This window comes from Eleutherodactylus coqui, chromosome 6, assembly GCF_035609145.1.
Source record: "Eleutherodactylus coqui strain aEleCoq1 chromosome 6, aEleCoq1.hap1, whole genome shotgun sequence".
Taxonomy (NCBI): domain Eukaryota; kingdom Metazoa; phylum Chordata; class Amphibia; order Anura; family Eleutherodactylidae; genus Eleutherodactylus; species Eleutherodactylus coqui.
The window spans coordinates 47486531-47514092 of NC_089842.1; the positions used below are offsets into that span (position 1 = coordinate 47486531).

Genomic DNA, 27562 nt, shown 5'->3' on the forward strand with positions numbered 1-27562 from the left:
TGTACATTACAAAGTGCATTAATATGGCCATACAGAAGTGTATAACCCCACTTGCTTTCGCGGGACAACCCCTTTAATTAAAAATGTTGCACGGTTTGACTTCTGCAGCTTCTACATATCACTATATATAGAAACTGCAGTCTAAATCTACTCTTGCAGTATAAGTGCCCGACAGTCATCTTGGTGGCTATCACTACTGTGCTTTCACATAAAGTTGGTCAGTGAATCGAGGTGGAGCGCATTGGAGATCTCTTCCGGCCTCTATTCACTGCAAACAGGCAGTCGTTAAAAGATTGATCAACGCCTGTTTACACAGGCCAATAGTCACTTGATTTTTAGGTGATCCTAAAACCAAGCGACTGCAATGACAACAATTTCTCGCTCAGTTCTCTGCTGGTGGCTTTGTGTACGCAGACCATTAAGGAGAATGGAACAATATTTCTGCAGCGCCACCTATTGGATTGCAGCATTACTTCAAATCAATGTGAGACCCTTTTATACAGGCCTTTATAACAATGATTGGGAATAGACATAGGCCAACTATCACCGAAAACTGCTGCTTCCAGTGATTATTTGGGCTCTAGTCGCCCATGTAAAGGTGCCTTCAGTCTCAATAGGCGATCTGTCAGTGAGGCTGGACTGATGGCTTAGTTTTCATACCTTGTCTCTCCTCTACTGCACTCCTAAGAGCAAAGTTATGACCACAACAAAGATAAATGTTGCAGACATAAATTAGCTGATAAGAACATGGAAGAGGGAGCAGAGGGAAAGTAAGCCAGCAGTCCAGCTTCACTGACTGATTTCCTATTGAGACTTAGACTGCAGTTTCTATGTAAAGTGATATGTAGAAGCTGCAGAAGACAAATGGTGCAAGATTTTAACTTCAACCCTATGACAAAAATGATTGTCGGTCCAATATACATGCATTAAAGTCAAAAATGCCCCTCTAAAGCTGTTAGTAGCTGGTGCAGTGCCGATGCTTCCGTGGCCTCTGCCCGAGGAAGTTACCTATCGATACGTGTGGGGCATCTATTCAGCATGACACTTAGGATGAGTGTTTTTCTTGATCAGCTGGTTATACATCTTTTCGGTATAAGTGTATCTTGACGCCACCAGAAGCTAAGGGTTTGACAGGAGGAACGACCCTGTCACAGCCCCAGCTCCTGATAGGGTCAATGGATGAAGGTCCTAGCAGTACAGTGTGCGTGGATTTCTGGCAGTGGTGCTGGCTTAGGCTGAGTGGTTACTATTGTTCCTAGGCTTACATTATTAGGTGTAAATGTAAGGCTAAGAAGAATAGTAACCCTCAACCTAAGCCAGCCCCGCTGCCAGAAATCAATGCAGACGCTGCAGCATCTGTGCTCTGTCCCGCACACCATTAAAGCCATGCTCGGGATCCATCCCGGGCGCCGGCGGCAGCAGTGGTCCCTCACGGCCGCTCCCGGGAAAGCAGAGTTATTGTGCTTGTCCCTCCCTGCTCCCGACGTACCGCTGCGATTGTAAAGTGCGGGGATGCATCTCAGCACGCGTAGCTTGGCGCTGTACTGCTGCTGTGGATGGACGTCCTCTGTCACTTTCTGGAAGGCTATCGCTGTGTCCTCCCTGCAGCCAAGCGGTATGTTAACGACACTACTTGGGGATGGGGGGAGCGACTTCAGCGGCTCCATATGCAAAGCTGTTTCACGGCACTCTGCGCTCCCTCTTGGCGAGTTCACTGTGCGCTTCCACACAGAGTGGGGTGCTGCCTTCTGCCATGCCGGAGGGGAAATGGCTTTCAGCTGCAGCGTGGCCCGGGAGGTGCAGGCCGAGCTGGATTGCAGATAAAACAGCCTTTTTACTCGGCTCCCAGGACCTGTAGACAACCCAGTTCTCCAGCCAATCAGCATCAGGGGGCGTCGCCCGCTGGCAAACTTGACTCCACCAGGACTTCCTGGTGGCGTCAAGATACACTAATACCCATCTTTTCTAGTAATTTTCTGTCTCTTCCTCTTATATTGCTCCGTGCATCACATTGCTTTTCCAGTTTGGGGCTTGTCAGATTGTGTTTGCTGTAGAGTTCCAGAGCCAAGTTACCAATATGATTTTGTTTGTTACTGTCCTATTTTGACCACATCTACTGTAGGTATTGTTGGTTATCTGGACTGTAGGGGTCTAGGCTAGTCATCTGATATATTGTATATGATTTAAACTTTTTTTTTTTTCTCCTCCCTTCCTTCCTTGTACATGTTTTGTGCTTTTATTTATTTTTTTTGCATTTTGTAGTGTTTTTTTCATCCTTTATCGTTCGCTGGGCACCATCTCCTTGAGGTTCTGCCTTCTGTTTTGGCTACAAGGCAATGAATAATAACCATGGCATGATGCGCCACCCTCGTTTGTTTTGTCACTTGTACCTGGCACAACGTGGTCACATGGAATCAATATCACAAGGATGGCATGACTCCAGCGGGATTACCAAATGTGACGTTTGTTCAGTGGCAAGCAGGGTGGGGATTGATTGCTTAGCCTGTGAGTGGATTTCTCCGGTATCACATCTGTGTTGGAACCTCCGACTGGTGGTTCCGTCACAGATCCGGCTCAAAATAATTTTTGCTCCGAACTAAAGCCGGGCAGCTAGGCAGAAAGCGGACGGAGCCCATTATAGTCAATGGGGTCTGTTTGGTGCTGTTCGGTTCCATGCAGTCACAGGGATTCTCCTTTCCTGCTCCCCGAACAAAGGAGGAAAGTGGAACCCCAAGCGCAGATGTGAAGCCCCCCCACATCTACATGCCTTTTTCTTTTTTTTTTTTTTTTAAACTACATGAGTGCAGTAGCTTCTTACAGACTGTAGGTGTCGCCGTTGTTTGTACAATGGCTAGATGTGACACAACCCTTCAATCAAGGTTCATTCATTTGTAAGGAATTGTAGTTTTGCAATAACTCGAAAGCCAGAGGTTAGAGATAGCTGTTAGAGATAGATGGACAATGTCTTCATTCGGCCTTACATACTATGTTACTATGTTACTATGTTTTATAAGAAAAATCGTTGGGGATAGAAAGTCCAAACCTGATCATATCTATAGCCTACATTGGTTATTCCCGGCGCTTGGTGAATAAAAAGGAAAGCATAAGGTACACAGCGTTGGCAAAGTCATTCATTTTTGTCCAGGTTCGTCATAATCAAAACTTCTGGCTATCTTATTAATTGCACTTTTTGTGCAATATTTTTATGTTTCCACCTGTATTTGGTACCACATTATTTAGTATCATGGAGGATGATGACATTATCCAAGTTATAGTACCCAGTAGTAGTCTGTAGCCATATAGGAGACCGTTTCAAGTGCTCAGTAATGAACAGTCACTCCTGTAAAAGCAAAGCGCAATTCTCATGTCTGTTAACCCGTTAAAGGACAGATCTTTCTAAAATTTTCCTTTTTTAGCCCCATTTTTCAAGAGCTATAACTTTTATTTCTCGTCTGTGTCATTGGGGGACACAGCAAAGAACTTGGGTATAGTTCCTGCAACTAGGAGACGGACATGAGTCTTTCTACCAGCTATACTCTTCCGGTAGACACTCAGCTAAATCCGTTTTAGCTTAGTGTCCATAGGAGGCAGACCTTCCTGCTGTATGTCTTCAAGATCCCTGAGTTTCTTGGACTTTTAGGGTTCAGAGGGTGACAGAATTCCTTTACTACCCTACTGAAGGAGCGAGACCAGGGTTGCCACTAAGTTCCCTGCTGCTTCCCTATTTCCCAAAGTCAAGGTGGCACATAAAAAAACAAAGTCTTGTGACTTCGCCAGTGAAGATCCTCTTGCTTGGATCCCTGTACTTCTCTCCCACCCCAAAGGAAGGTGAGATGTAGCAGAGGATGAGGCTGGAGTTGATGCTATGGCATGTGGCCCTTCTCCTCTTTGGAAGTTAAGTATAGGGGCCCCCCTATTCCTGTTCCTTCCCATTCTTATTCCTGGGCTCCTGCTCCAATGTGCCCAGATCCTTGGCAGCCCAATAGGGAGGGGTGTCTGTGCACAAGGTCATTTCCCTCGGGGTGGTTTACTTGGGCTGCACCGAATTATGGCAACTTCCAATCGCTTCTTTGTGCCCAGTAATCGCTTGGATTGCTTCCGGTCATCATGACCACATGTCGAACTTCGGTGTGTTGTCCTTTTCCGGTGTCCGCGCTACTCTGATCACTTTCCCTGCCTGCCTACTCCCTTGGCCACATGCTGTCTCCGTTGCCTAGCCGCTTCCGACCTGTCCTCGTTGAGTCACGAGGAAGAGGCGTTCCCTTCGCGGCCCTGTAGGGCATCGGCCCGCCGTTGATGAGTGCTCCAACTCAGCATTCCTACAATTGTCCATAATCGATCCCGCATCCAACTTCACACGCCTCTCATCCTGCTTACATTTTCTGCGGCTCCTTTGCTCCACTGGTAGGAGAAAACCCAGTCATAAGTCTGCACAGCTCCCGATCTTCGTCTCCCAAACCTGCGATCCTCAAGCATTGGTTGTGGATGCCCTTACGATCCCATGGAACCAGTTCTCATTCCTGTGTGCCCTTCCACCGATGCCTCTCATCCATGGCTCCTCAAGAAGGCCAAATGGAGGGCATCCCCATGATCTTCATAGTGACAAACTGGCCATGTTGTCCTTGATATGCCAATCTTGCGTCCCTACAGGTTGACATTCCCTGCCACTCAGTCAGGATCTGCTGAATCAGGGCCTAGGTCTTTATCCGCATTTGCATACGCTACGTGTAATGGCGCGGCTGTTGAATCTAGTCTTGAAAAGTGCAGAGATTCACGGACTTTCCTCTCACATCTACCATAGGGTGTGTAAGTTCTCCTTTAGGTGTTTTTTTTTTTTTTCCCCCCTGAATCCTGTCCATCCTTCAATTGGGCATGGATTTGGGATTGAGCCTCTGCTCATTAAGGGGTCAAGTCTCCGCACAGTCGATCCTTTTTCAATGCCGCATGGTCTCGAAGTCCACAGTGCCTACACGCCGCCCCTCATTACCATCTTCCATTAGCACCTTAGGACCTCAATCTGGTCTTAGACGCTTTACAATTGTCTCCCTTCGAGCCAATGTGTGACATTTCTCTCCATCTGGTAGCCATCACTTCCATCTGCCACGTCTCTGGGGTTGCTGCGCTATCGTGCAGGTCTCCTTTTCTAGTGCTTCCTCAGGATAAGGCAGTCCTTCTTCCGATTCCATCCTCTCTTCCCAAAGTGGTCTCATCCTTCCACCTCAACGAGGACATTGTTTTGTCCTCCTTCTGTCTGAAGTTTTCACACCCTTTGAAACTTTGTCTGCACAAGCTTGACTTCTGCGCACTGCGGTTCTTTCTTGCATGTGCAGAATCCTTCCGCTGTGTCGATTCTCATCAAGGTCTGGCCGTCTCCAAATCCACCATTGCCCAACAGATCAGGTCGGCAATTACGGAGGGCTACCATGCCATGGGCAGGACTCCGCCCATTTGGCTGACAGCTCACTTTTTATCAGAGCTTCATTGGAGGAGACAACGCCCACCCATTGTCCCCATTGTTTGAACAGTCTCTGTTTCTCTGTTGTGAGGTTTCCCCTTCACTTCTTCGTTAAGTTGTGTGCTTTAAAGTAATTATTCAGTATGCCTGTGGGAGTTTTCCTCCCCTACCGTTTGTGTATAAACAGATTTAGCTTGGGGGCTACAGGGATATAGCTGTTAGCAAAGGAAGAGTTGACTCCTTCTAAGTGTCTGCCTTCTCATGGAGCTATACCCAATGTCTTCACTGTGTCCCCCCCCCCCCCCAATGAACTACCGAGAATAGTATTTAAAGTGGGTTGTCCCGCGAAAGCAAGTGGGGGTATACACTTCTGTATGGCCATATTAATGCACTTTGTAATATACATCGTGCATTAATTATGAGCCATACAGAAGTTATTCACTTACCTGTTCCGTTGCTGGCGTCCCCGTCTCCATGGTGCCGTCTAATTTCAGCGTCTAATCGCCCGATTAGACGCGCTTGCGCAGTCCGGTCTTCTCCCTTCCGAATGGGGCCGCTCGTGCCGGAGAGCTGCTCCTTGTAGCTCCGCCCCGTCACGTGTGCCGATTCCAGCCAATCAGGAGGCTGGAATCGGCAATGGAGCGCACAGAGCCCACGGTGCACCATGGGAGAAGACCCGCGGTGCATCGTGGGTGAAGATCCCGGCGGCCATCTTACTAAGGTAAGTAAGAAGTCGCGGGAGCGTGGAGATTCGGGTAAGTACTGGCCTTTTTTTTTTTTTTTTTTACCCCTGTATCGGGTTTGTCTCGCGCCGAACGGGGGGGCTATTGAAAAAAAAAAACAAAAAAACGTTTCGGCGCGGGACAACCCCTTTAATGGTGAGTAACAAAAATATCCTGTTTTTTCTGTCAACATGGCCATATGAGGGGTTTTTTTGTCGGAGGAGCTGTATCTTTTAATAGTACTAATTAATGTACCATATAATGTATTAAAAATCTTTACTTCTCTCCCTATTGAGTGGAATACGAAAAAAAAGCACATTTGCGCCACTGATTTTGTGTGTTTAAGTGTTCTTGGGGCATCTGTTACCATATTTTAGTTACCATAAGTTTTTTTCTGTTTATTTCCCCGATGATGTGGCTATGTGAGGGCTTGTCTTTTTGTTTTTTTTTGTTTTTTTATGACATTAACCTTATAGGATAATTAAATATATTAATAGTTTGGACACAGCGATATCAATCATGTTTATTTTACTTTTTTTTGCATGAAAAATGGGAAAAGGTTTTTCTTTGTAAATATTCTTTATTTTATTTTACATATTTTTACTTTTTTTTAATAGTTCAGTTGCTTCCACTGTATACTGCAATTGTTAAGTATTGCTGTATATTCTGTTTTTAACGATAGTCTATCAAGCCCTACCACAAGCAGAGCTTAATAGACTGCAGTATATGGCAGCCCTGGGAGCCTTCACTAGGTTCCAGGTTGCCATGTAAACTCATCGGCACCTCTATGCGGGAGGTGGGTGCCCCGCGACCCCCTGCCCAGTTACATAGATGTGCAGTCAACTTTGAAAATGGCATGGAGAACAGTTGACGGGAGTAGTTGGAGCTAGCTCTGACCGCGCTGCAGTTTCATGCAGGTGTCCATATACCACCTGCGACCGCCTGCCGTATATTTAAACCCGGTGGTCCTTAAGGGGTTAAACGGGGTTCACTTGTGTGATACCAGCCTTACATTAGCAAATACTGCAGGATTTCTATAGGAGAACACAATGCAGTATCCTCTAAGATCCAATATCTGATGAAGTTGCACAACCAGCAGGTATAAGACGGAAGATCATTCAAAAAAATTCGTTCAAATGGGCAAAAGCGCACAATAATCGTTCGGTCTAAACGTGAGCCAACCACGAACGAGCCGGCAGTGACCTCGGTCAAACTATACCAGCTCGTCTAGAAGAACCCTCACTTGCAACATTGTATCCACCTCTGTATATTGCATCGTTTTCACGCAGCGCCTCTCCTCGCAGCGCTGTGACTTCTAATCATACCTTTGTGATTAAATGTCCATTTCCTTGCCCGCTATGCTAAAACAGGAGGATAGACAGACTAGTTGAAGCCTGAAGACAAAAGAGCGTTATTTTGGCGCACAGCGGGGGACTTTCTTTCGTCCCTGGGCCACCTGCTGGCTACAAGGAAAGCAATCAGACCCTGTTGTCAGGTATCCATATGCGCTGTGTGCTAATGCGGGTTTCACATGTACGTATCATTACACTGCGGGGCTTCCGCCGGCCTCTAGGAGATCAGGACAGATTTTCCGCTTGCTCTACCCATTACTGAATGATATTAGAGGAGCCCAAATCCTAAAGTCTTTCCGATGACTATTGTTACATTTCGTTCTTTTGTTACCAGTCATTTCAGTCTGGGAAGAAGCAGACCGGTGCGTTCAGCGATGGACAGACATTTCTGCATGCATGATCACCGCCTCTCGGATCCAGTTTACTTTACGCCCTTGTATAGCGCATACATGTTCCGCGGCGCCGTACATCAGTAATCTAAATTAACCCTTTAGGGGTATGGGAAGAAACCACACAATGATGGGGAGAACGGATGGACTTCATGCAGAGCGCTTCCAGAAACCTTTCCATACCTTCATGCGACTCGTATTATTAACCCTTTATCAGAGTGATTTTTGTCCCCCAATTCGAATTCAAATGAAAGGTGAAATCTGCTGCAAATCTGCGGTAAATCGGCTAAAATGCGAATTCGCCGTAATGCAGCTTTCCAAGCTCCTGACTTTGGGGTCAGTGCCCCTTTAACATCAGTTTGCCTTTGTTCTGTTTGCTTATGTCTCTGCTGTGAATATACTTGTAAACATGCCCTGTGTTTTCCTCTGCAGGCCAACAGCGGCCCCGGAACAAACGGCTGCCAATTTTTTATCACTTGCTCCAAATGTGATTGGCTGGACGGGAAACATGTGGTTTTTGGTGAGTATTGGGTTACACAATAGCCCAGGCCACACAAACACATTACATTCTTCCTAAGGTCTATAACAAAGGCTGGGGTTGTAAAGCGGCTCCTACAATACAGCTGTTGTAATCCCTTCACTGAGATGCGCCGTGGCTTCCTATGGGATTAAGACTATGGATTTATAAGACCCCCCTCTGTTATGTGCAGAAATGACCCTCAATCACCTGCTGGATGGAGATTAAATCTAGTATCCTTAACCGCAAACACTATGACCTTCATCCAGATTATCTCTCCATAAACATGTCCCCTCGCATCACCTGAGCACGCGTGGTTAACGTGCCCTGTGACCAATTATTTGGCTGCGGGCGGTTGATGAAAGCGTAGAAATAAATATGTACACCGAAGCCTGCCAAACCTGGCTAGATCGGGCAACGGCCGTCCAATGTCCTTAATCGCTGAACCCTAATGGGTTCCACTGTCGCTCTGCTAAGTATAAAGGCTTATTCACACATCTGCTTCAGCCCCAGTAAAGTTAATGGATCCGTGTGCAGCCAGCTGCAAACACAATCTGCACGCGGACAGTCCGTGGATCCATTAGCTTTAATGGTATATTATTTGATTTTTTTTTTTTTTACTTTTTTTTTTTTATTGTTTTTATCACCGACTTGTGTTTGTATGCAAAAAAAAAAAAAAAAAAATCAAAGCATGTCCTGTTCTGACACATTTCAGAAAAGCTGGCCACACATGTTAGATAGAAGTAGGTTGATGGTTGAAGAATCAATCTTCTGGTTTAGCAGACTCGGCTGTAAGGGCGCATTCAGACGACCGTATATCGGCCGGGTATTCACGCCGGCCGATATACGGTGTCTCTGTCTGCAGGGGGACGAGGCTGGAAGAGGCGGGAGCAGTGCTCTGAGCTCCCGCCCCCTCTCTACCTCCTCTCCGCCCCTCTGCACTATTTGCAATGAGAAGAGGTGGGCGGGGCTAATTCCAGGAACTTAGCCCCGCCTCTCTCATTGCAAATAGTGCAGAGGGGCAGAGAGGGGGTGGAGAGGAGGCAGAGAGGGGGCGGGAGCTCAGTGCACTGCTCCCGGCTCTTCCAGCCTCCTCCCCCTGCAGAGAGAGGCGCCGTATATCGGCTGCCGTGAATACCCGGCCGATATACGGTCGTCTGAATCCACCCTAACACAGTTTAGTCTATATTGCCCTTTAAAGTTGTTCAGGCTGGCCCTACGTGTTCACTGACACGGGGCGACGGACGGAAGGTCTTTCTGACAACATTCTTTTATATGTTTTTGATCGACTATCCTTCAGACAAGTCTTTGTTGAATTGTGATGTTGAGTTGTTACTGGGGACGTGAAACGACCCTTATGAGGATTTTACCTGCGCTTTACTTTTATGACAAGAAGGATCCCCATAGTAAATTTTGAATCGGCTCCATTATTTTCTATTGGAGCGACTTGTAGCTGCATTTCCGTCAGCAGGGGGCATCGCTAAGTGACATTCTCACATAGCAAGTAATAGCAAATGGCTACATACCTCAAAGTTGCCCATAAAAATAGTTTTCTTGGCAAATTCTGTTGTGATCTATCGTCAGGATAGTTCATCAATAGTTAATCGCCGGAGGCCTGCCACTCGGGATTCTTGGTGATCAGTTGATCCTCCGCCACTTGAAGAAAATCTTGAAAAAGATTTCTGTCATCTCTTGACTTCCGTAACTCTATCTTTCTGTCAGTAGGGTTGTGTGGAGACTCGTTTTTTACAGGACAACCTTTTGGTTTCTTTTTGTACCACTTTTTGAGTGCTTTTTTATTATTATTTTTTTCTGTCTGCCAACATTTACTGTGCAGAATAAAAAATTTTGATAGATCAGACTTGTACAGATGTTGCAGTACTAAACATGTTTTGTCTTTTTTTTATGAGTTTGGGGTAAGGTTGTTGTTGGTTTTTTTTGTTTAATTCTAATTTTAGTGCCGTATACTTGTTTTTTTTATTATTATAAAAGAAAAAAAAAAGTTTCCACCTTTTTTTTTTTTTTTTTTTTAACTTTTTTGTTGTATAAGTTTCCATAGCACACTTGAACATATCATTTGATCAGTTATACTATATACCGCAATACCATATATATGGTATTTCTGCTGGCATTTCATTAAGATAGGCTGCAGGTTTGTCCTTATAAGCAGAAGTACATGGCAACTCTTGGGGCCCTCAGACGACCCTTTGATGCCATGTCAACCAAACGGAACCTCGCATTCTCATCGCAGCGGGTCTGACGGAGACCCCTGAACTCTGATTAGGTCATTTAAATGCTGCTGTCAAAAGTGACAGCAGCATTTTGAAGGGTTAACATCCACAATCGGTCTCAAAGACTGCTGATAGCCACCCTATTGTGGCGGGCTAGGCTACCGATCCTGCTTGGAAGATGTATATGTATGTCCTCTAGGGTCAAGGGGCTATGCTTCCAGGATGATTTGTATTATGTTTATGCTGCAGGAGTGTTTAGTCGTGTTACCGATGCAAATTCTGCAGTAATCACGTTCATGTTCTGTTTTTGTTTCCTTCAGGTAAAATCATCGATGGACTTCTAGTAATGAGAAAAATTGAGGTAATTGCACGTTCCTTGTAGTGTTTGTTATAAAACGTTCCGTTGATGAATGAAGCAATCATTTACTACTTAGCGCTGGGTGTGCCAGAATGCAGGAAACGGCCAGAGATAAGGAATAGATGCTATGCCTATAATCTGTGTTACATGGGGACCCTGTGAAGATCAACGCTTACTACTGCTCTCCATAGTCGTCTTCACTGACCCATAACATGGAGTAAAGACTAATGCTGTCTGATGTAGACTAGAAGACAAAACAAAGCCATCTTTGTCACCGTGCATCCAGCTGTGCCGCCGTGTTTACTGAGGGAGGGAATTTGCCTATATTGCTTATAAGGCAAATTATATCAGCAGTCCGCATGAGTCAGGTTAGTGTGGAAAGTTAAAGTGGCCATGCATAAAAGTTTAATGTTGGCCAAACTAACCGCCGGCTCTGCGGAGCTGTGTGCATGTATGGGGGGGGGGGGGGGTCAGGTAGAATAGCTGTGGGTCATACACACGGTTGACTGACACCCATCTAAGGTGTTGGGTTACCTTTTAGACTTTGGGATGGTCTTTTTTTTTTTTTTTTTTAATTGAGCACTACGGTTCAGGTAACAGAGGCAGGAACGCCTGCAGGCCTAATCTGATACTAGCCATTCTTATTTTCAGGGTTAAGTCCAATTTTTTAGTTACTTTCTTTTTTATTGTACTAATGCACCTAAAATAAGAAAAATCAAGCAATCTGCCCATTTAAAAATCTATTATCTTGTGTCTACTGTTTCCATGCAGATGAATGTTTCTTTGGTAACAGACAACAATCTCTGAAGCAATTTATTCCTTCAGTCATATTCTCTTCTTTGCCGTCTCCTAATTCTTACTAACTTATATGTGGTAAGAAGTAGGAACAGATGGACGGCGGTATAAAAGCAGGATCAAACTACTCAAGACGTTGTGTGCAGTTTATTACCATGGAGATACATGTTCTGCATAGGAGCTGTAAATGTAGCAAAAAAAACTGTCAGCATAACCAACAAATAAATGAAATGCGCAGGTGAACATAAGTCATGGCTACAAGAAATGCTTTAGCAGAAATGCACACCTCAGCACTCATACACATGTAATATCTGAGTAAAATTGTATAGCTGTTTCATATACTAACTGCATAAAAATGCAAGGTTCTTAACGCATATTTTGATCAAAACAGGTGGACCCATCTGCCACGTCCAGGTGACAATTGCTTTAGGACGGGTTCCTAACTCTAACAGACACCTCTTTGTCGGCCTAAGCCTCTGATTCAGGGAAATTGGGATACCGGGCTATATAGTCTAAGTAAAAGACTTGAGAAAGAGGGATTTCTTGATTTCAGGAGACACCTCTTTTTGGTCTTAAGCATCCAGATGGCATTTATTTGGAGTCTTGGGCCCAAAGAGAGGTGTCTGTTAGTTTTACAAACCTGTCCAAAAGTAATGGTTGTCTGGACATGGCAGATGGGCCCACATGTTTTGATAAAAGTATACATTTTTTCCCCACTATGGTGGAAAGTGATAATCATGGACACCATTCTCTTAGGCTTGGGGAGGGGATTCTCAGCAGCTTGGGAATGCAAGGACAGTAAGCCCGAACCATGTTCAAATGGACAACACGACCACCGTCATATATGTAAACCACCAGTGTGGAACAAGAAGCGCAATGGTGATGAGGGAGGCTGGCGAAATCCAATACTGGGTGGAGGCACATGTTCCAGCCGTCCACATTCCGGGTGTGGGAAAATTGTATGGTGGACTTTTTTAGCAGGGAGCCAGTAGACCCTGGAGAGTGGGCACTACCCGAGGAAGTCTTCATGGACATATTCGCCAAATGAGGTGTGAAGGATGTGGATCTGATGGATACGTTGATATGGGCTTCAGCCTTAGCTCCTTAAAAGGTCATGTTTCCACTATTGGTTTTCTTTCCAAACTGGCTTCCAAAACTGCAGTGCGTACATTTCTTGAGGAATGGCAGATAGTGCCCTCCTGATAATCTCCCATCAGCGCCATGGGACCTGGATTTGGTCTTGGGCGCATTACAATTATTTCCTTTTGAGCCCATGTGTCACATTATCCCCTTCTGTTATCTTAGACGGTCGCCTTCCTGGTAGCCATCACTTCGATCCTCCTTGTTTCTGAACTCACCATATTACTTTGCAGATCTCCCTTTCTGGTGCTTTATCAGGACTGGGCGGTGCTCCACCACATTCCATCCTTTCTCCCCAAGGCGGCTTCGAATTTTCACCTTAATGAGGACATCCTTCTGCCCTCCTTCTGTGTGAAGCCTTCACACCCTCCAGAACGTCGTCTTCACAAGCTTGATGATGTACGCGCGCTACGGATCTATCTCGCTCGCACAGAATCCTTCTGCCGTCCTGATTCACTGTTCCTAATCCCTGACAGCCCTCGTCAAGGTCTGGTGACCTCCAAGTCTGCAATTGCCTGCTGGATTAGGTTGGCTCATCACGGAGCCCTACTGCACCAAGAGCAGTACTCCACCCTTTTGGGTCATGGCCCATTCCACTTGAGTGGTGGGTGTCCCATAAAGCTTCTGTACGTCAGGTTTGCAAGGCTGCGACCTGGTCTTCCCTTCATACATTCACAAAATTTTTATAGGGTACATACTTTTGCATCTTTTGCTCTTCGTCGCAGGATTCTACCGGCGGCAATACCTTAATCACATCAGTATTTCTGTTTTACCCCTAGGGACTGCTATTGAACGTCCCCTAGGTCCACGTTGTGTCGCCCAATGATGCAGCCGACAAAACAGGATTTTTTCATTATCATAAAATCCTTTTCTCATCTGTTTATTGGGGCACACTGCACCCACTGTTTGTTTTAGGGGAGCTGGTTGTTTCTCTGTTCTGAGCTTTCCTCTTTACTATTTCGTTTAGTTGAACTTTTCAGTGTTAAAGTGTGATTGTTCTCAGGGAGAGAAATCAAGTAATCTTGTAGATATATCTTTTAATGGCTGACAAAAATACATGATGTTACAGCGAGCTTTCGGATCTTCTATCGATCCTTCCTCAGGCTAGAATTAAGCTGGTTTGGATGGGGCAGATGTAATATACAAATGCAGAGAGCACACCCCTATTGATTGAAATACAAATGTTCACACACAGAAATTTGAGACTTTTGCACTCAAAACTTAAAGCAACAGACAAACTGAGCTGAGACATAAATACTTAATCAGTCCACTGAGCTCAGGAATGTGACAGCTTTATGATGAGTCTTATCTCGCCTTCAACCTGCACATGGAAGGAGATGCAGCACCACCTATTGGATGGCAACATTATTACAAGTCAAGTTCTGAATTTTTATGAAGTTTAAAAAAAAAATGATTGGGAAGAGGACATCCCTCTTGGCCTCCTTCAGAGCTTTCATATTGTTAAAAACGCATTGCACTAAAATTGCAAGTTCGTGCAATGCGATAAACAAAGAAGCTCCATAGGGGAATATGGGCTACAAAAAAAATCGCAAATCGCGGCAAGATAGAGCATGATGCGATTTATTTATTTTTTTCTTCTCGCAAGATAGAATCAGAGAAAACATCACTAATGTGAAGGAACCCATTGAAAAGCATGTGCTTCACATACATGCATTTTCTTGCGCTTTTGCATCGCGGCAAAATCGTGCGATTTTTGTCATCCGTGTGAAAGCGGTCTTATTCATCTCATCCTTTAAAACGCAGAGATGCACATTTCAGCCGTGCAGGGCCTTTGTCAAGCAGACATAAGGTAAATACAAGCTTGACAAAGGCCCTACGTAGCTGAAATGTGCATCTGTGCGTTTTTAAAGGATGAGATGAATACTGCGTTTTATTTTTTGGATACTTCCAGTGCCTTGGACTGTTCCCACGAAACCACCATTGATAAAATATGGAGAAGACCACACCAAGCAGCCCAGAAGAGCAGGTGGTGCGTGGGGAACTAGGAGCTGTAGACACACAACAGTAGGAGATTTTTTTAATGAAAACCTTATTGCACAATTGCTTCAGTTTTTTTTCATTTTAGATGACTTAAAACAATAGAAATTGTTGTAAAGCTGGACATTTGTTACTGTGTTACTTTAACAAGGGGGCTCTACGTCTAGAGGAAAGAAGGTTTCTATACAGACATAGAAGAGGGTTCTTTACTGTAAGAGCAGTGAGACTATGTAACTCTCCGCCTGAGGACGTGGTGTTGGAGAACTCGCTAAAAGAGTACAAGAGGGGTCTGGACGCCTTACTGATTACTTCAGAAGGATCGGTGATCTGGGGATTATTCAGATTGCCAGATTGGCGTCAGGAAGGAATTTTTTTTTCCCCTTAAACGAGCAAAATTGGCTTCTACCTGATTTGGAGTTTCTTGGCTTCCTCTGAATCAACATTGGGTGGTAATAGGCTGAACTGGATGGACATATCTCTAGTTGTCAGCTGTTGTCTCTCTCCATCCCTCCCACAAACATGCACATTGAAATCCAACATTGTGCAGTACTTTAAGGGGACTTATTCACCTGTTTAATGGATACAGCTGTGGCCTCTATTTCAGACTTATTAGGATATCTGTAATTTACCCCAGTATTAGAGACTGAAGTACACACGCTGCAGGGCAGTCCAAATTTTTGTTGTGTGTTTTTTTTATTTTTGGTGCAATACACAGCAAAACTGCAACACTTTACAAAAGAAGTGTGATTTGAATTCACCGTTAAAAAGAATGATATATAGACTAGCTGATATACCCGGCTTTGCCCGCGTTAATTTGATACAGGTGTTTACATGTTGTTCGCACGGAAATTTTTATGAAGTCAAGGTTACTTTAGAGTAACCAAGGAATAAAATATGTATGCACATAGAGGAGCGTTAGATTCTCCTCAGGCTGCATGTACTGATATCCCTCTGCAGAATGTGCCACCCTTCTCACTCTCCTCATTTAGGACCTAAAGAATGCTCGTGCCAAATTTCATGCTTGTACGACACCGGGAAGTTACATTACATAGGGGTGCACTTACTTTTGCAATTAGCATTGAATGATCGAATTGTGACCTCTTTACTTTCCCCATTTAGGACCTAAACAATGGTCGCACTAAATGTCATGTTTGTACGACAACGGGGAGTTACATTACATCGGGGTGCCAATACTTTTGCACTTAGCATTGAATAATCAAGTTTTGTCACCTTTGCTTTTCCTATTTAAGACTTAAAGAATGGACGTGCCAAATTTCGTGTTCGTACGACAGCGGGGAATTAGGGAGTCAGATAGGATATAGATATGCGTCAAATAAAGAAAAAACTGACCACCAAGAAATAGCAGAGCACAAGGCTTTCTGGGGATTGGCCAAAAGATAATCCGCATGCGCTCCTGAGATCCCGGCCATCAGATTTAGATGAAAGATGTTGGCAAGCGCCGGCCGCCTCTGCAGTGTTTTTACAAGAGGTGGTTGGTTTTCCTGGCAACAAGCCGTAAACAACCAGAAAACAGAGGAATCGATAGCTGCAAAATCTGGAGAACGGAGCACTTTGGAAGTAAACAACTTACGTTTGAGGGCATTGTTTTGCGATTTCGAACACGTTGAAATAGGATCCTCGAGATGGGAATACCTTTTTAACATAACAACTTAATAGAAAAGAGTCTGAAAGGAAGACGTCATCAGAAAATGACCTCTCAGAAAGCAATTTACTATATAAAAAAGGGATAAATGACGTCCCAGCGTTGTATTCTCCCAGCTGTATGGCATCCGAATACTATGAAACGGCCTTGGTGCGAACAAAGCTGTTCTCTCTTTGGACTAATATTTTGAATGACCTGATATCTGACACATTTCTCTTCACAAGTATAATTGGGGCCATTAAAAAAAAAAAAAAAACACCACTTTTTCAGGGATTTAATGTTTAGAGATGGATGGTTGCCCATAGTGACCAATTACCCTTTTACTACTACTGTTATGAATGGGAGCGCAGTTACAATGTGACACTAATTTTTTAGAGGTTCGCTTGTTGCAAAAGGACTTTATTCAGCGATAGTTTTGCTAAAGCCGTTTCATTGATTCCTTCAGATTTGGGGCATCGATAAGATGCATCTTAGCTGAAAGCTTAGGTAGTGAATACCAGCCGATGGTGGGTGAAATACAATAAACTACAGCCCCCTTGGACCAGAACTGACGCTTTCTGCTTCTGAGTCTAAGGCTGCTTTCACAAAAGCGTTTTTTAGGCTGGGGTCACATGGGTCGTATTCCTGGTGGCAATCTTGCAGTTTTGCGCTGCGGCAGTTAGCCGCGGGTTTTGGAGCGGCTTGGTCGCATGCTTTTCCATTGCAGCCAGCGCTCCCATAGAGAGGAGCGAGGCCACAACGGAAAAAAAAGACATGCTGCGGCTGGTAGAATCCGCACCGGCTTCTGCCAGTTTTGGCCATCCGGTGTGGACGAGATTTTTGACAAATCTCATCCACATGGCTGGCTAACTCCGGGAATAGCGGCCGCAGGCGGATCTGCCGCAGTGAAATTCAGCACAGAATTCCTGTGGCAAATTCGCCCCGTGTGAACCCAGCCTTGCAGTGTTTGGCGCGGCATTTGAAACACCCACTAAAAACGCTGTGAAATGCTTCCGTTGATTTCAATGGGGCTTCTCAGGCGAGCGTTTGAAAAGCACAATGCTAGAACCGCTGCACACAAATGCTATCTGCTCTATTTTAGTGCGTTTCAGCAATTTCTCCATTTTATAATTTTTTTTAACACACCACCTCAACCTTTGCCTTGATGGGGTGCATTAAAAACGCCGTCAAACACTTTTGAAATGTTGTAAAGTGCCACATTTAAACGAACGCCTGTGGGAGAGCAGGGGAGGTGCCACCGTGTGAACCCTCCTGGCACTTCTAACTGGTGGGGAAATCTAGAAGCCATTCTCACAAAGATGTTCGTAAAAACGCTACATTTTTAAATGCTGCATTTTACAGTGTTTTCAAACACGTTTGACAACGTTTTTAACGCACCCCATCATTGCAATGGGTAATGCGATGTGTTAAAAATCGCTGAAACGCACATAATTACAACAGACCGCATTCGAAAACCGCTTGTCTGAGAAGCCCCATTGAAATCAATGGTGGCTCAGTATAGTGTTTTTAGCGGACGTTTGTGTGATTGTTTTCAGAGCAAGAAACCAGGAATCTTGTAGATATGATAGCTTTTAATGACTAACAAAAATACATGATGTCACAGCGAGCTTTCGGGGATATCTGGCCCCCTTCGTCAGGCTATTGAATGAAACTAGTTTGGATGGCACATAATTATAACATACAGATGCAGAGGGGGACTGTTGCAGCCGTTCTGAGGCCTCCACCGGGCTTGCAGGCCAGACCAGGTTTTGGGTGTGTCCTTGCTTCTCCTGGAGCTGAGGGGCGTGATAGTTGCAGGAGTAACGTCAGTCAGCACCTGGTGCTGAGTAGCTTGGCTCCTATTTAAACTGTGCTAGCATTGACCCCTGTGCTGGTCAATGCTTCAGTTGCGGCTGGACAGCAATGGAGGAACACATCCTGGCTGGAGCTCCTCTACTTCAGCTAAGTCCTTTTCTGCTTTATTTGGTTATTTGTCTTCCCTTTCTTTGGTGCTAGGGCTCCCTCACAGGGACTTGTCAGTGGCCTAGGCACGCGTGCGGGCTCGCACTTTTCAGAGCGATCGGTCTGCCGAGTAGGCAGGGCCCCCTCCCGGGTTAGGGGACTATAGGGAGAGAATTCCCCTTAGTTTTATGTTTCCTTTGCACAGTTGTGCCTTTTGTTTGTATAATTGAGGTTGCACGGCCTGAGGACGCAACAGGGACACATTGATCTTAATTAAATCCGACACAGATTTAGCGACGATTTTGCGGCAAAGTCCGCGTGTGTAGCGTGCAGATTTTGCCGTATGCCTTGTATTTCCAGAACACAATGAGCATGGTGAGGATTTAAAAATCCTGCCTGAAGAAAATGAGGAAGAAACTAATTATTGGCTGTACAGACTTTATATGTGTTGAACTTTGTAGAGCTTTGATGCTTTTTTTTATTGCACAGAACACTATTCCACTAGTAATTAAACTTAACCCGTTCGTCAACTCTTGTGAGCCGCATGAACTAAACGCTTTGGCTCATAGCAGCTGAGACGCTGATCTTTGAGGATGGGGGCCTTACACTTACCTTCTGCATGCATCCGGCGGACTGCTTGGGGGCATGCATAGAGGAGTCGTCCTGCGCACACCATGTCCTCCGCCGGATGCACGCAGCAGCGCACACCATGCCCTCCGCTGGATGCACGCAGCAGCGCACATTGGCAGCTTACTTTATGTGGCTCACAGGAGCTGACAGGTGCCCTTAAGGAATTCTAGGGCACGGTGTCATCATTCTTGGATCTACCTTCCTCCTTAATGTTCTTCTGGCTTCAAGAGTGACAGCTAGTTCTCACAAGTGTCCTTCACCTCTATGTATGGTGATAAACAGTCTCCAGCTGCCGACTGCCGGCTTGTTGACTCGGGAAGCTGACATGCTGCCATTCTTTCATCATCTTGCATTTGTAGCAATTTGTATTCTCCCTTTAGAAGTCTTGCAGAAAGTTTCCACTGTGCCATTTTTAGGAGAGACACTTTAATAAAGATACAAAGAAACAAAATGAAAAGTCTGACCGTTCACAATGTGAGAAGCCTCTGTTTAATGTCTTCTGTGAGCTACGAGGAGGTGATGGGCTTGTAGCCTGAGGCTGCACTACTGACATGATTTCTGTCAGGTGCGGTGCTGTCACCAGATTCATTAAAGGGTTGGCCCACCAAAGCAAATTATTGTTTATCCTCGGGATATGGGATTTGACTGCTGAGACGACCACAGATCCCAAGAACGGGAGTCTGACGCATCCAAAAATATTCAGAGCAGTCATTGCACACTTATTTCAATAGGACCGCTAGAGACAGCACTGAATGAATGGAATGTTAGTACACAGGTCTTACCACCTCTCCGTTCATGCTTGCATGCCCCGGACCCCTTTTCTGCATCAGTGGGGGTCCCAGCAGTCAGACTCCAGGGGTCAGCAACTTATACCTAATCCTGTGGATAACTTGCTTTTGTGGAGCAGTCACTTGAATGCCTTATACAGTGCTGAAAGAGCGTGTCTAACCATCAGAAATAAGGAAGATGGAACAATACCTCTGCAGCGCCACCTACTGGATGGCAGCATTCCTGCAAATCATTGTCCGAGCCTTTATACAGGTCTTTATAACAATGATTGGGAGCATGCATGGTCTTATAAGTCTCCTCACACACCCCCTAGGTGCTCTCCTTAAGGAGAGAGGATACCCCTCGCTAACCATTGGAAGTGATTGCATATTGAGCCCGTTCTTTAGAAGGAACTGTAATACCTGAATATAGCTATACAGTGGATGGCTGAGAGATCTGAGAACCATCACGGGGACCGCTGTGTCTTCATTTTTGGGGTTGGTGGAGAGTCCTGGAGGTTGGACCACCACCATCAGAACACCATAACACACTAAGGCTGGGTTCCCACTGGGCAGATTCTGGAAATCTCGCCTTTTGGCCGCAGCGAGATTTCCGCCGGGAAAGTGCTGCTTTAAAACCCGCGGCAATTAGCCGCAGGTTTTGAAGCGGCCTGGCCCGCACTCTTTTCCCTTGCGGACAGCGCTCCCATAGAGGAGACCGCGGCCGCAGCGGGGAAAAAAATTGACATGCTGCGTCCGTTGAATCCATGCCACAGCGCCGGCTTCTTCCAGCTTTGCCGTAGCGGATTTGCCGGCCCGTGCGGATGAGATTTCTGAGAAATTTCGGCCACATGGCTGGCTAATCCTAGGAGTAGTGGCCGCAGGCGGCTGTGCCGCGGCTAAATTCCGGACGGAATGTCCATGTCAAATCCGCCCCGTGTGAACCTACCCTAAGAGTAAATATCTGTAACTCTTCTGTTAAGTATCATTTCAGGGTTTTTTGTGTTCGCATAAATTGCACATATAATAGTGACTGTTGAATTAAGGTTGTTAGTAAATTGATATTTAAAGGGGTATTCCTATCACAGCTCTTCATGACCAAGATGGGAAAACCCGGCCCTCTGTGTTGACCGCCTGTCGGATACAGCCAAGCGCTTCAGCACTGTCGCTCCCATTCACTTCAATGCAAGTTACTGGAATCCAAAATGCAGAACAATCCTTGCAGCTGTGGTTGTTAGTCGCTACCTGTCGGGATAAGAAAAGTGCATCCTAGGGTACGTTTACACGGGCGACCATTGCTCCTGTGCATTCACACAGCAGAGGTAGTCGCTCAGTGAAGGGAGGCGAAGCGCTGACGATCTCTTCTGGCCATAGATGACTGCCTGTTTACGCTGAGCGAGAAATTACTAATTAGTCACTTTGTTGCAGTGAACTGAGACCAAGCGACTTCTGATCGATTTCTCACTCGGTACCCTGGCAGGTCCCACTTATACACAGGACGATTATCGCAGGAAATCGCTCGTATGAGCAATTTTTTGGGCCAGTAGTCGGTCCGTGTAAAAGTACCCTTACCTGGTAAAGGCTTCTCGCCCATTCAGTCAAAAGCATCCTGTACACTGAGGGGCACAACCCCCAAAATGGCTATCTTACATGGTTATCTTGACACTGGCTTTGTCTTATAATCCCAGTCACAAAGCCTGTTAGGAGGTTGGATATTGATTTATAGGGCTGCATTCCAATAGGTGGCGCTGCAGAGGCAATGTAACCTCTCCTATTTGTACACCCAAGGCATTGCATGGCCTTTTAGGTCTCCTCCTACCTACTTGGTGGTCTACGGAAAAAAAATTCTACCCCCTACCGACCCACTTTTTCTGACCCCTGCAGATTTGTTGGGACGGGTGGACGTGGCTTCAGTAGCCCACACCCGGCTCATGTAACGCTTTCTGACTCTTTTCTGCTTCATCTACGATTACAGGAGATGCAGTTTTTAGTTTGTGAATTTCATAATCGTGGCAAAAACACACCAGAACTCTGAAAGTCTCTGCAGGAACATCTAAGGCAGGAGTGTGTAACAGCCGTATGCCAAAATCTTATCGTCAAGGTGCACCCCTTTAAAGAAAAAGTTTTGTGGGAAGGTCGTGACTACCTGCAGCTCAACTAATTTAGTCAAGATTTTAGGGCAAAGCTACTCTAGCTGGTAGCTGGCATAGATTTCCATTTCTGACACCTGGATTGACCACAGGTGCGCCAAATTGTTCAAGAGACATTGGCGCATCCTATACCAACGCATTGTTGTTAAAATCTGATAGATCACCCGGCTTTAGTAACTTTCCCCAACAAGTCTCATGTAAGTGTGGCAGAATCAGAAAACACTAGCGGGTTAGACTTGGCGTCCTTCTTGGCCAGCCGATTAATCAGCATGGCATGTGCCCATGTGATGCATCTGGTGCATGCTGCACTCGTACGGGGGCGCCAGTTGCTGCATATATTTACGGCGCGGTCACACCGCTTTCCTTTCCTGTGACTCTTCTGGCCTGCAGCGGGTGACGTTTCATCCAGTTGTGGATATTTACAAACCTCGTATCGCAGGTGTCACTTTTACAAGCCGCAATAATTTTTTATGGGATGACGGTAAAGTGTCTTTGTGCCGACAGACTGTAGACTGTGATTGGGGGAAGGAGTGCCGGCAGCGAATGAAAGAGCTAAAGACGACGGCCACAATTCTGGGCTTTTATAGCGATAGGCGGGGGTGTCTGAGTCCTCCGCTGCAGTAACATCAGTCCTGGATGTCACCTGCAACTTTCTTCTTTTCACAGAACGTACCAACTGGCCCCAACAATAAACCCAAACTCCCGGTGGTTATTGCCCAGTGTGGAGAAATGTAATTACAGGTGAGCTGCAAATGTGAATTCTGGCTGGTAATGAGCTGAAGCTTCTGAATATGACATCAGTATATACTATATACAGTGTATAGCTTCTTTTATACCCTTGTACGTCATCTTATAAAATGCTATCCATGCTGGATGCAACCATTTATGTTCTTTAGAGGCGTTTTCCCACTTCTAGCTGTTTAGCTGCAGGAAGCGGACAGCTCTGTACATTGTGCAGTGGCCTGATTTGGTATTGCAGGCTTGGTAGCATTTACTTCAGTAGAGCTAAACCTGTTGTACCAATTCGGACCACTGTGCAATGTACGGAGTCGGCTGCTTACTGCAGCTAGATGTAGGACAACCCCTTTAAACTACAGTGTTTCCCCAAAAATAAGACTGTCTTATATTAATTTTTTGCCCTAAAAAGGCAGTGCCTTTTTTTCAGGGGGTGTCTTAATATTTACCTAGCAGGCGGCGTTCGGGTCCGTCATGCTGGGCTGTGGCGCTCTCCGGCAGTCTTCTGTGTAGTCATCAGCGCTGAGTGAGCATTCTCTTCCTGGTAACAGGGCGTGAATACCCCGCTTCCAGCAAGAGATTGCTGTGATTGGCTGAGCCACGGTGCTCGTGATCCAATCGGACCCGGTTCTCGATGAACCAATCACAGCCATTCAATGATGTCATTCACTGAATGGCTGTGATTGGTTCATCGTGGACGTATATGTAAAATGCTGTGTGGATCTCACACATATCTCATGCATGCTGTCTTGCGCAGTGTGACTTGTTTGTTTTTTTTAATCCCCACTTTGTCTTAGAGCGGCGTTGCGTATGCAGTGCCGCCACTGCGCCATGTATTGCATATGGACAGCGTTGCATTTGTTAGCCATAGAGATCAATAAGCCTGTCTGAGCGTAATACGCATGTATTTACACACAATGTATATACGCTAATGTGAATGGATCAATGAAAATCAATGTACTTTCATTGACTCCATTCACTGCATATTACGCCGGCGTATATCACATACATAATACGCAGTGAAATCACGCTCATGGGATTGAGCCCTTAGGGAATTGATTGCAGTGATGAGCATGGATCATACACCCTGTCTTTTTCAGATGTCCTTCCCCATCCCCATGTTACGTGTCGCCGGAGGACCGAGAGGCTTGTGTTGTACCTACATATGTAATACAGCTGACTACAAGCGGGGGGTCTTCTATAAGGTCGGGTCCAGATGTGTTGGAGTTGCTGCCAATTTGCGGTTCTGAATGTGAAGAAAAGACATCTTGTCCGTGTTCCTGGAAAATAATGGACTTTATATGTTATGGCGGTGACCGCGATTATTACTTCCTTGGTTACATATGATATATTTTGTAAATCTTTTTCTAATTAAAGGGAAAAAAAAACAATGTTTTATTGTGTGGACCTGGATAAGCTTGAACCTACACTTGTGAAATGTCATTCTAAATGCAAAAAGTTATGAGACTGGAACTAATATCGTGTGGGCCGCCTTCTACTGGGGCGAAGCGACTTGATGTGGTATCCATTCCACAAGTGGACGGAAGATGTCTGGAGGGATGTTGAGCCTTGCTATCCAGATAGGCACCCACAGCTCAGTGGTGGTATTAGGTGCAGGATTTCGAGTGTGAATGGACCTCTCAACCACATCTTATAAACGGTCATGTTGGGCGAACATTCAGGCCACACCATTCGTAGGAACTCTGCAAAATGCTCCTCAATCCAATTCTGAGCAACCTGGGCCTGATGGCACGGTGCAGTATCCTGCTGGAATAATCCCATCAGTGTGAGGGGTACAGGAGGTCAATGAAGGGAGGCAAATGGTCACCAAGCAGTGAAACATAGTGAGCGCTGGTCAACGACATGTTTAGGTGGACCCAACCCATGCCATGGAAACCCCCCCACACACACAAACACCAGTAGGAAACCACCAACAGTGCCTTGCTGACAACAGGAGTCCATGGCTTCATGGGGTCTGCACCACACTCGAATCCAACCATCAACCTGAGACAATTGATAGTCATTCATCGGACCACGCCACGTCGCCAGTCATCTAGGGTCCAGTTAGTAACCTCACAAGTCCAGGTGAGGCGCTGTGTCCGGAGTTGTGGTGTTAGGAGGCATTGTGGTGGGACTTCTGCTCCCACATCCGATGGAAACTCACAGCTTATACAGGTGTGGACGTACCCAACCCCACTTCATCAGTTTACATATCACTATCCCATGACTTATGGCATGTGTATAACATAATATAGGTGTGTGATATAGGACACAATGTATACATTGCAGCTGTTCATGAACTTATTTGAGAAAGGAAAAAAAAAAGATAACGACTCGTACATATCGGTCAGTGACTAGTTGACACAGAAGAAGGAACTCCCAACAGAAGCAATTTATGACATACTGCATCTGCGCAGAGAGATAAGCTACCTCCATATGGCGCTGCTTATCTGTGTATTAAAAAAATTATATTTATCCGAAATAGTCAAGAAAAAACCCCAACAGCACATTGTTGTTAGAGATTATGTTGTTGGCGGTCAAACCTGGAACCAAAGTCACATCCAACCTGGAAAGCCACAAGACTTCAAGAGAGCCCAAACCGGTGAGATTTATTTGCTCCTACTCGGTGCCATGTGCCAAGCCTCTCTTCAAGAAGTAAGAGACGGCTCAGGCCAGTGATTGACTACTGTGGTCATGTGCGTCAATGTGAGGTCATGGCCGCAATGCTGGAGCAACGTGGGATTTAACAGGGAGCGGTACTTTTACACTGGTCAAGTCGCCTGAGTGATCGCTCAAAAGAGCAAATACAGGTGGCAGGCTATTCCGTGTAATGATGGAACCTGTCAGGGCAAGTGACTAGTAGTCGTTTGGTTTAATCGGACGGATGGAAGATGTCTCTGGCACGTTCCACCTCCATTCATCAAGTAGTCGCCGCTCCTGTGTGAACGCACAGAGCGGTGATCATTGGGAAGGCTGTTGGTTGTTTAACCCGTTGCAATCCAATTTTTGGATTCATGGTTTCCTAGGGAGCTTTCTCTTTCTGCCATTATACAATGGCGCCATCTGCTAGCTAGAGCCAGTACTGCGGTATGGGAAATGCTGGACAACAGCGCAGCCAGTAATCTACAGTAAGAATACCCTGCTGGACATCTGACATCGGAGCTGTAGAGCCTTCAATCAGAATGTCTTCAGACGTCAGACAGTGGACTGGAAAGGGTTAAGTGCCCCACAGTCGTCCTCTGTAAAAGTGCCTTCAGTAATGCTTATTTTTTTTATTGTACGTCATTTCTTCCCTAGGTCAGATTTTTTTTTTTATTTGCTGATCCCCGCCAACACCTATAAGGAGACTGCATGTAGACGGCTTCCTATAGGCTCCCTCCTGCAGGTGCTACTTGCATGTCTTCTGTGTTAGGGAATCGCTGCACACGGCCACCAGCGTGGCATACTGTACCATGCTGGTGGTTGTGTGCAATGATCGCCCATCAGAGGACACTGGGAGGACCAGAGCTCTACTTCTGCTCACATTTGGCTGCTGGCAGTGTAAACATTTGGGGCTACATAGCAGTAGACAGTTTAGCGGTTTATCATAGTATCACCTACGTCACATAATAACATTATAGTATAAATGTAGGAAACAAGTGGTAGGTGCAATCCCCTTTCTTAAAGAGGCACGAGACGGATTTTTAGGCTCAACATTTTTTTTAATTAAGACTAAATCCAGCATACAAAAGCCGCCAATAGGGAGACATGGGCGTCCGGAGCTTAATTAAAGCATGCAGATTTTTTTTGCGGACCTTCTGGTCCGGATAACAAATCGCAGCATGCTCCATTTTGGGGGTTTCCAAGTAAAATACTACTGATGACTTATCTCCCAGACAAGTCATCAATAGTTGATCGGCTGGGGTCTGTCGTTTTGTACCCCTGCTGATCGGGCGCTCGCTATTGGCATCGGGATACACAAGGGTCCAAGTGAAAGCTACTGCTCCAGCCCCTGTGTAGTGGCCAGAGCTTGTAACTGCAAGCTAGGGTCTCCGTAAAATCAATGGGAGCGGCGACTGCAGTTACACGCAGCGGCCACTACACAGGTCTGAGCAGCAGCTTCCATTCTAACCTGTGTGTATCCCAATGCTGACTGCAGCAGACCCCAGCCAATACTGACGATATGTCCTTAATCGTATTTTTTTGTGGAAAATCCCTTTAAAGAATAATTGCACTTTTTAAAAACTTTTCACGTATCAGAGCGGCGTGTCAAAAGCTTTGATCAGTCGGGATCTGGAGGCTGAGATCTAGGCCAAGCGCTCAAATGAAGGGGCTGCACTTCTCACCTGGCTGTCAGCGGCTGAAAACGGGGAGACAGACTCCTATAGACATCTAAGGGTCTACCTGCAGCTGCCAAGAGAAGCTGAAAAGCAATAAAGTCAGCTGAAGGGGGGCATAGGCTCTGATGAGCGGTGCAGCCCCTTCATCTGAGCGATCGGTGGTGGTCTCAGCATCCTCACTGAGCAAAACTTTTACATGTCGCTCTGACTCGCCAAGTTATAAAGTGCCGTAACTAATTACATCTCCCTACAAATAGCCCTTGTAGAGTACAAGCAGCGAGTCATCTCCTCTTACAGGTGTTCAGTATCTTCGCCCGACCACACATGTACTGTAGCTGAAACCTTAAATGAGACATCATGCAGGATACTTTAGCTCTCCGGCGCCATCTCCTTCTACTTG

At 45.7% G+C, this 27562-nt stretch overlaps 1 protein-coding gene across 1 annotated transcript in view; it reads left to right on the forward strand.

The window, feature by feature from the left end:
- The window catches only part of PPIH (peptidylprolyl isomerase H), a 40000-nt gene extending 15766 nt beyond the window's left edge, over nt 1-24234 (forward strand). Inside the window, exons 7-10 of the mRNA XM_066606737.1 lie at nt 8351-8438; nt 10987-11027; nt 22775-22849; nt 23944-24234. Coding sequence (XP_066462834.1) covers nt 8351-8438; nt 10987-11027; nt 22775-22843 — 198 coding nt within the window. The 3' untranslated portion in view covers nt 22844-22849; nt 23944-24234. The remainder of the gene's footprint in view (nt 1-8350; nt 8439-10986; nt 11028-22774; nt 22850-23943) is intronic.
- Nucleotides 24235-27562: the final 3328 nt, after the last annotated feature.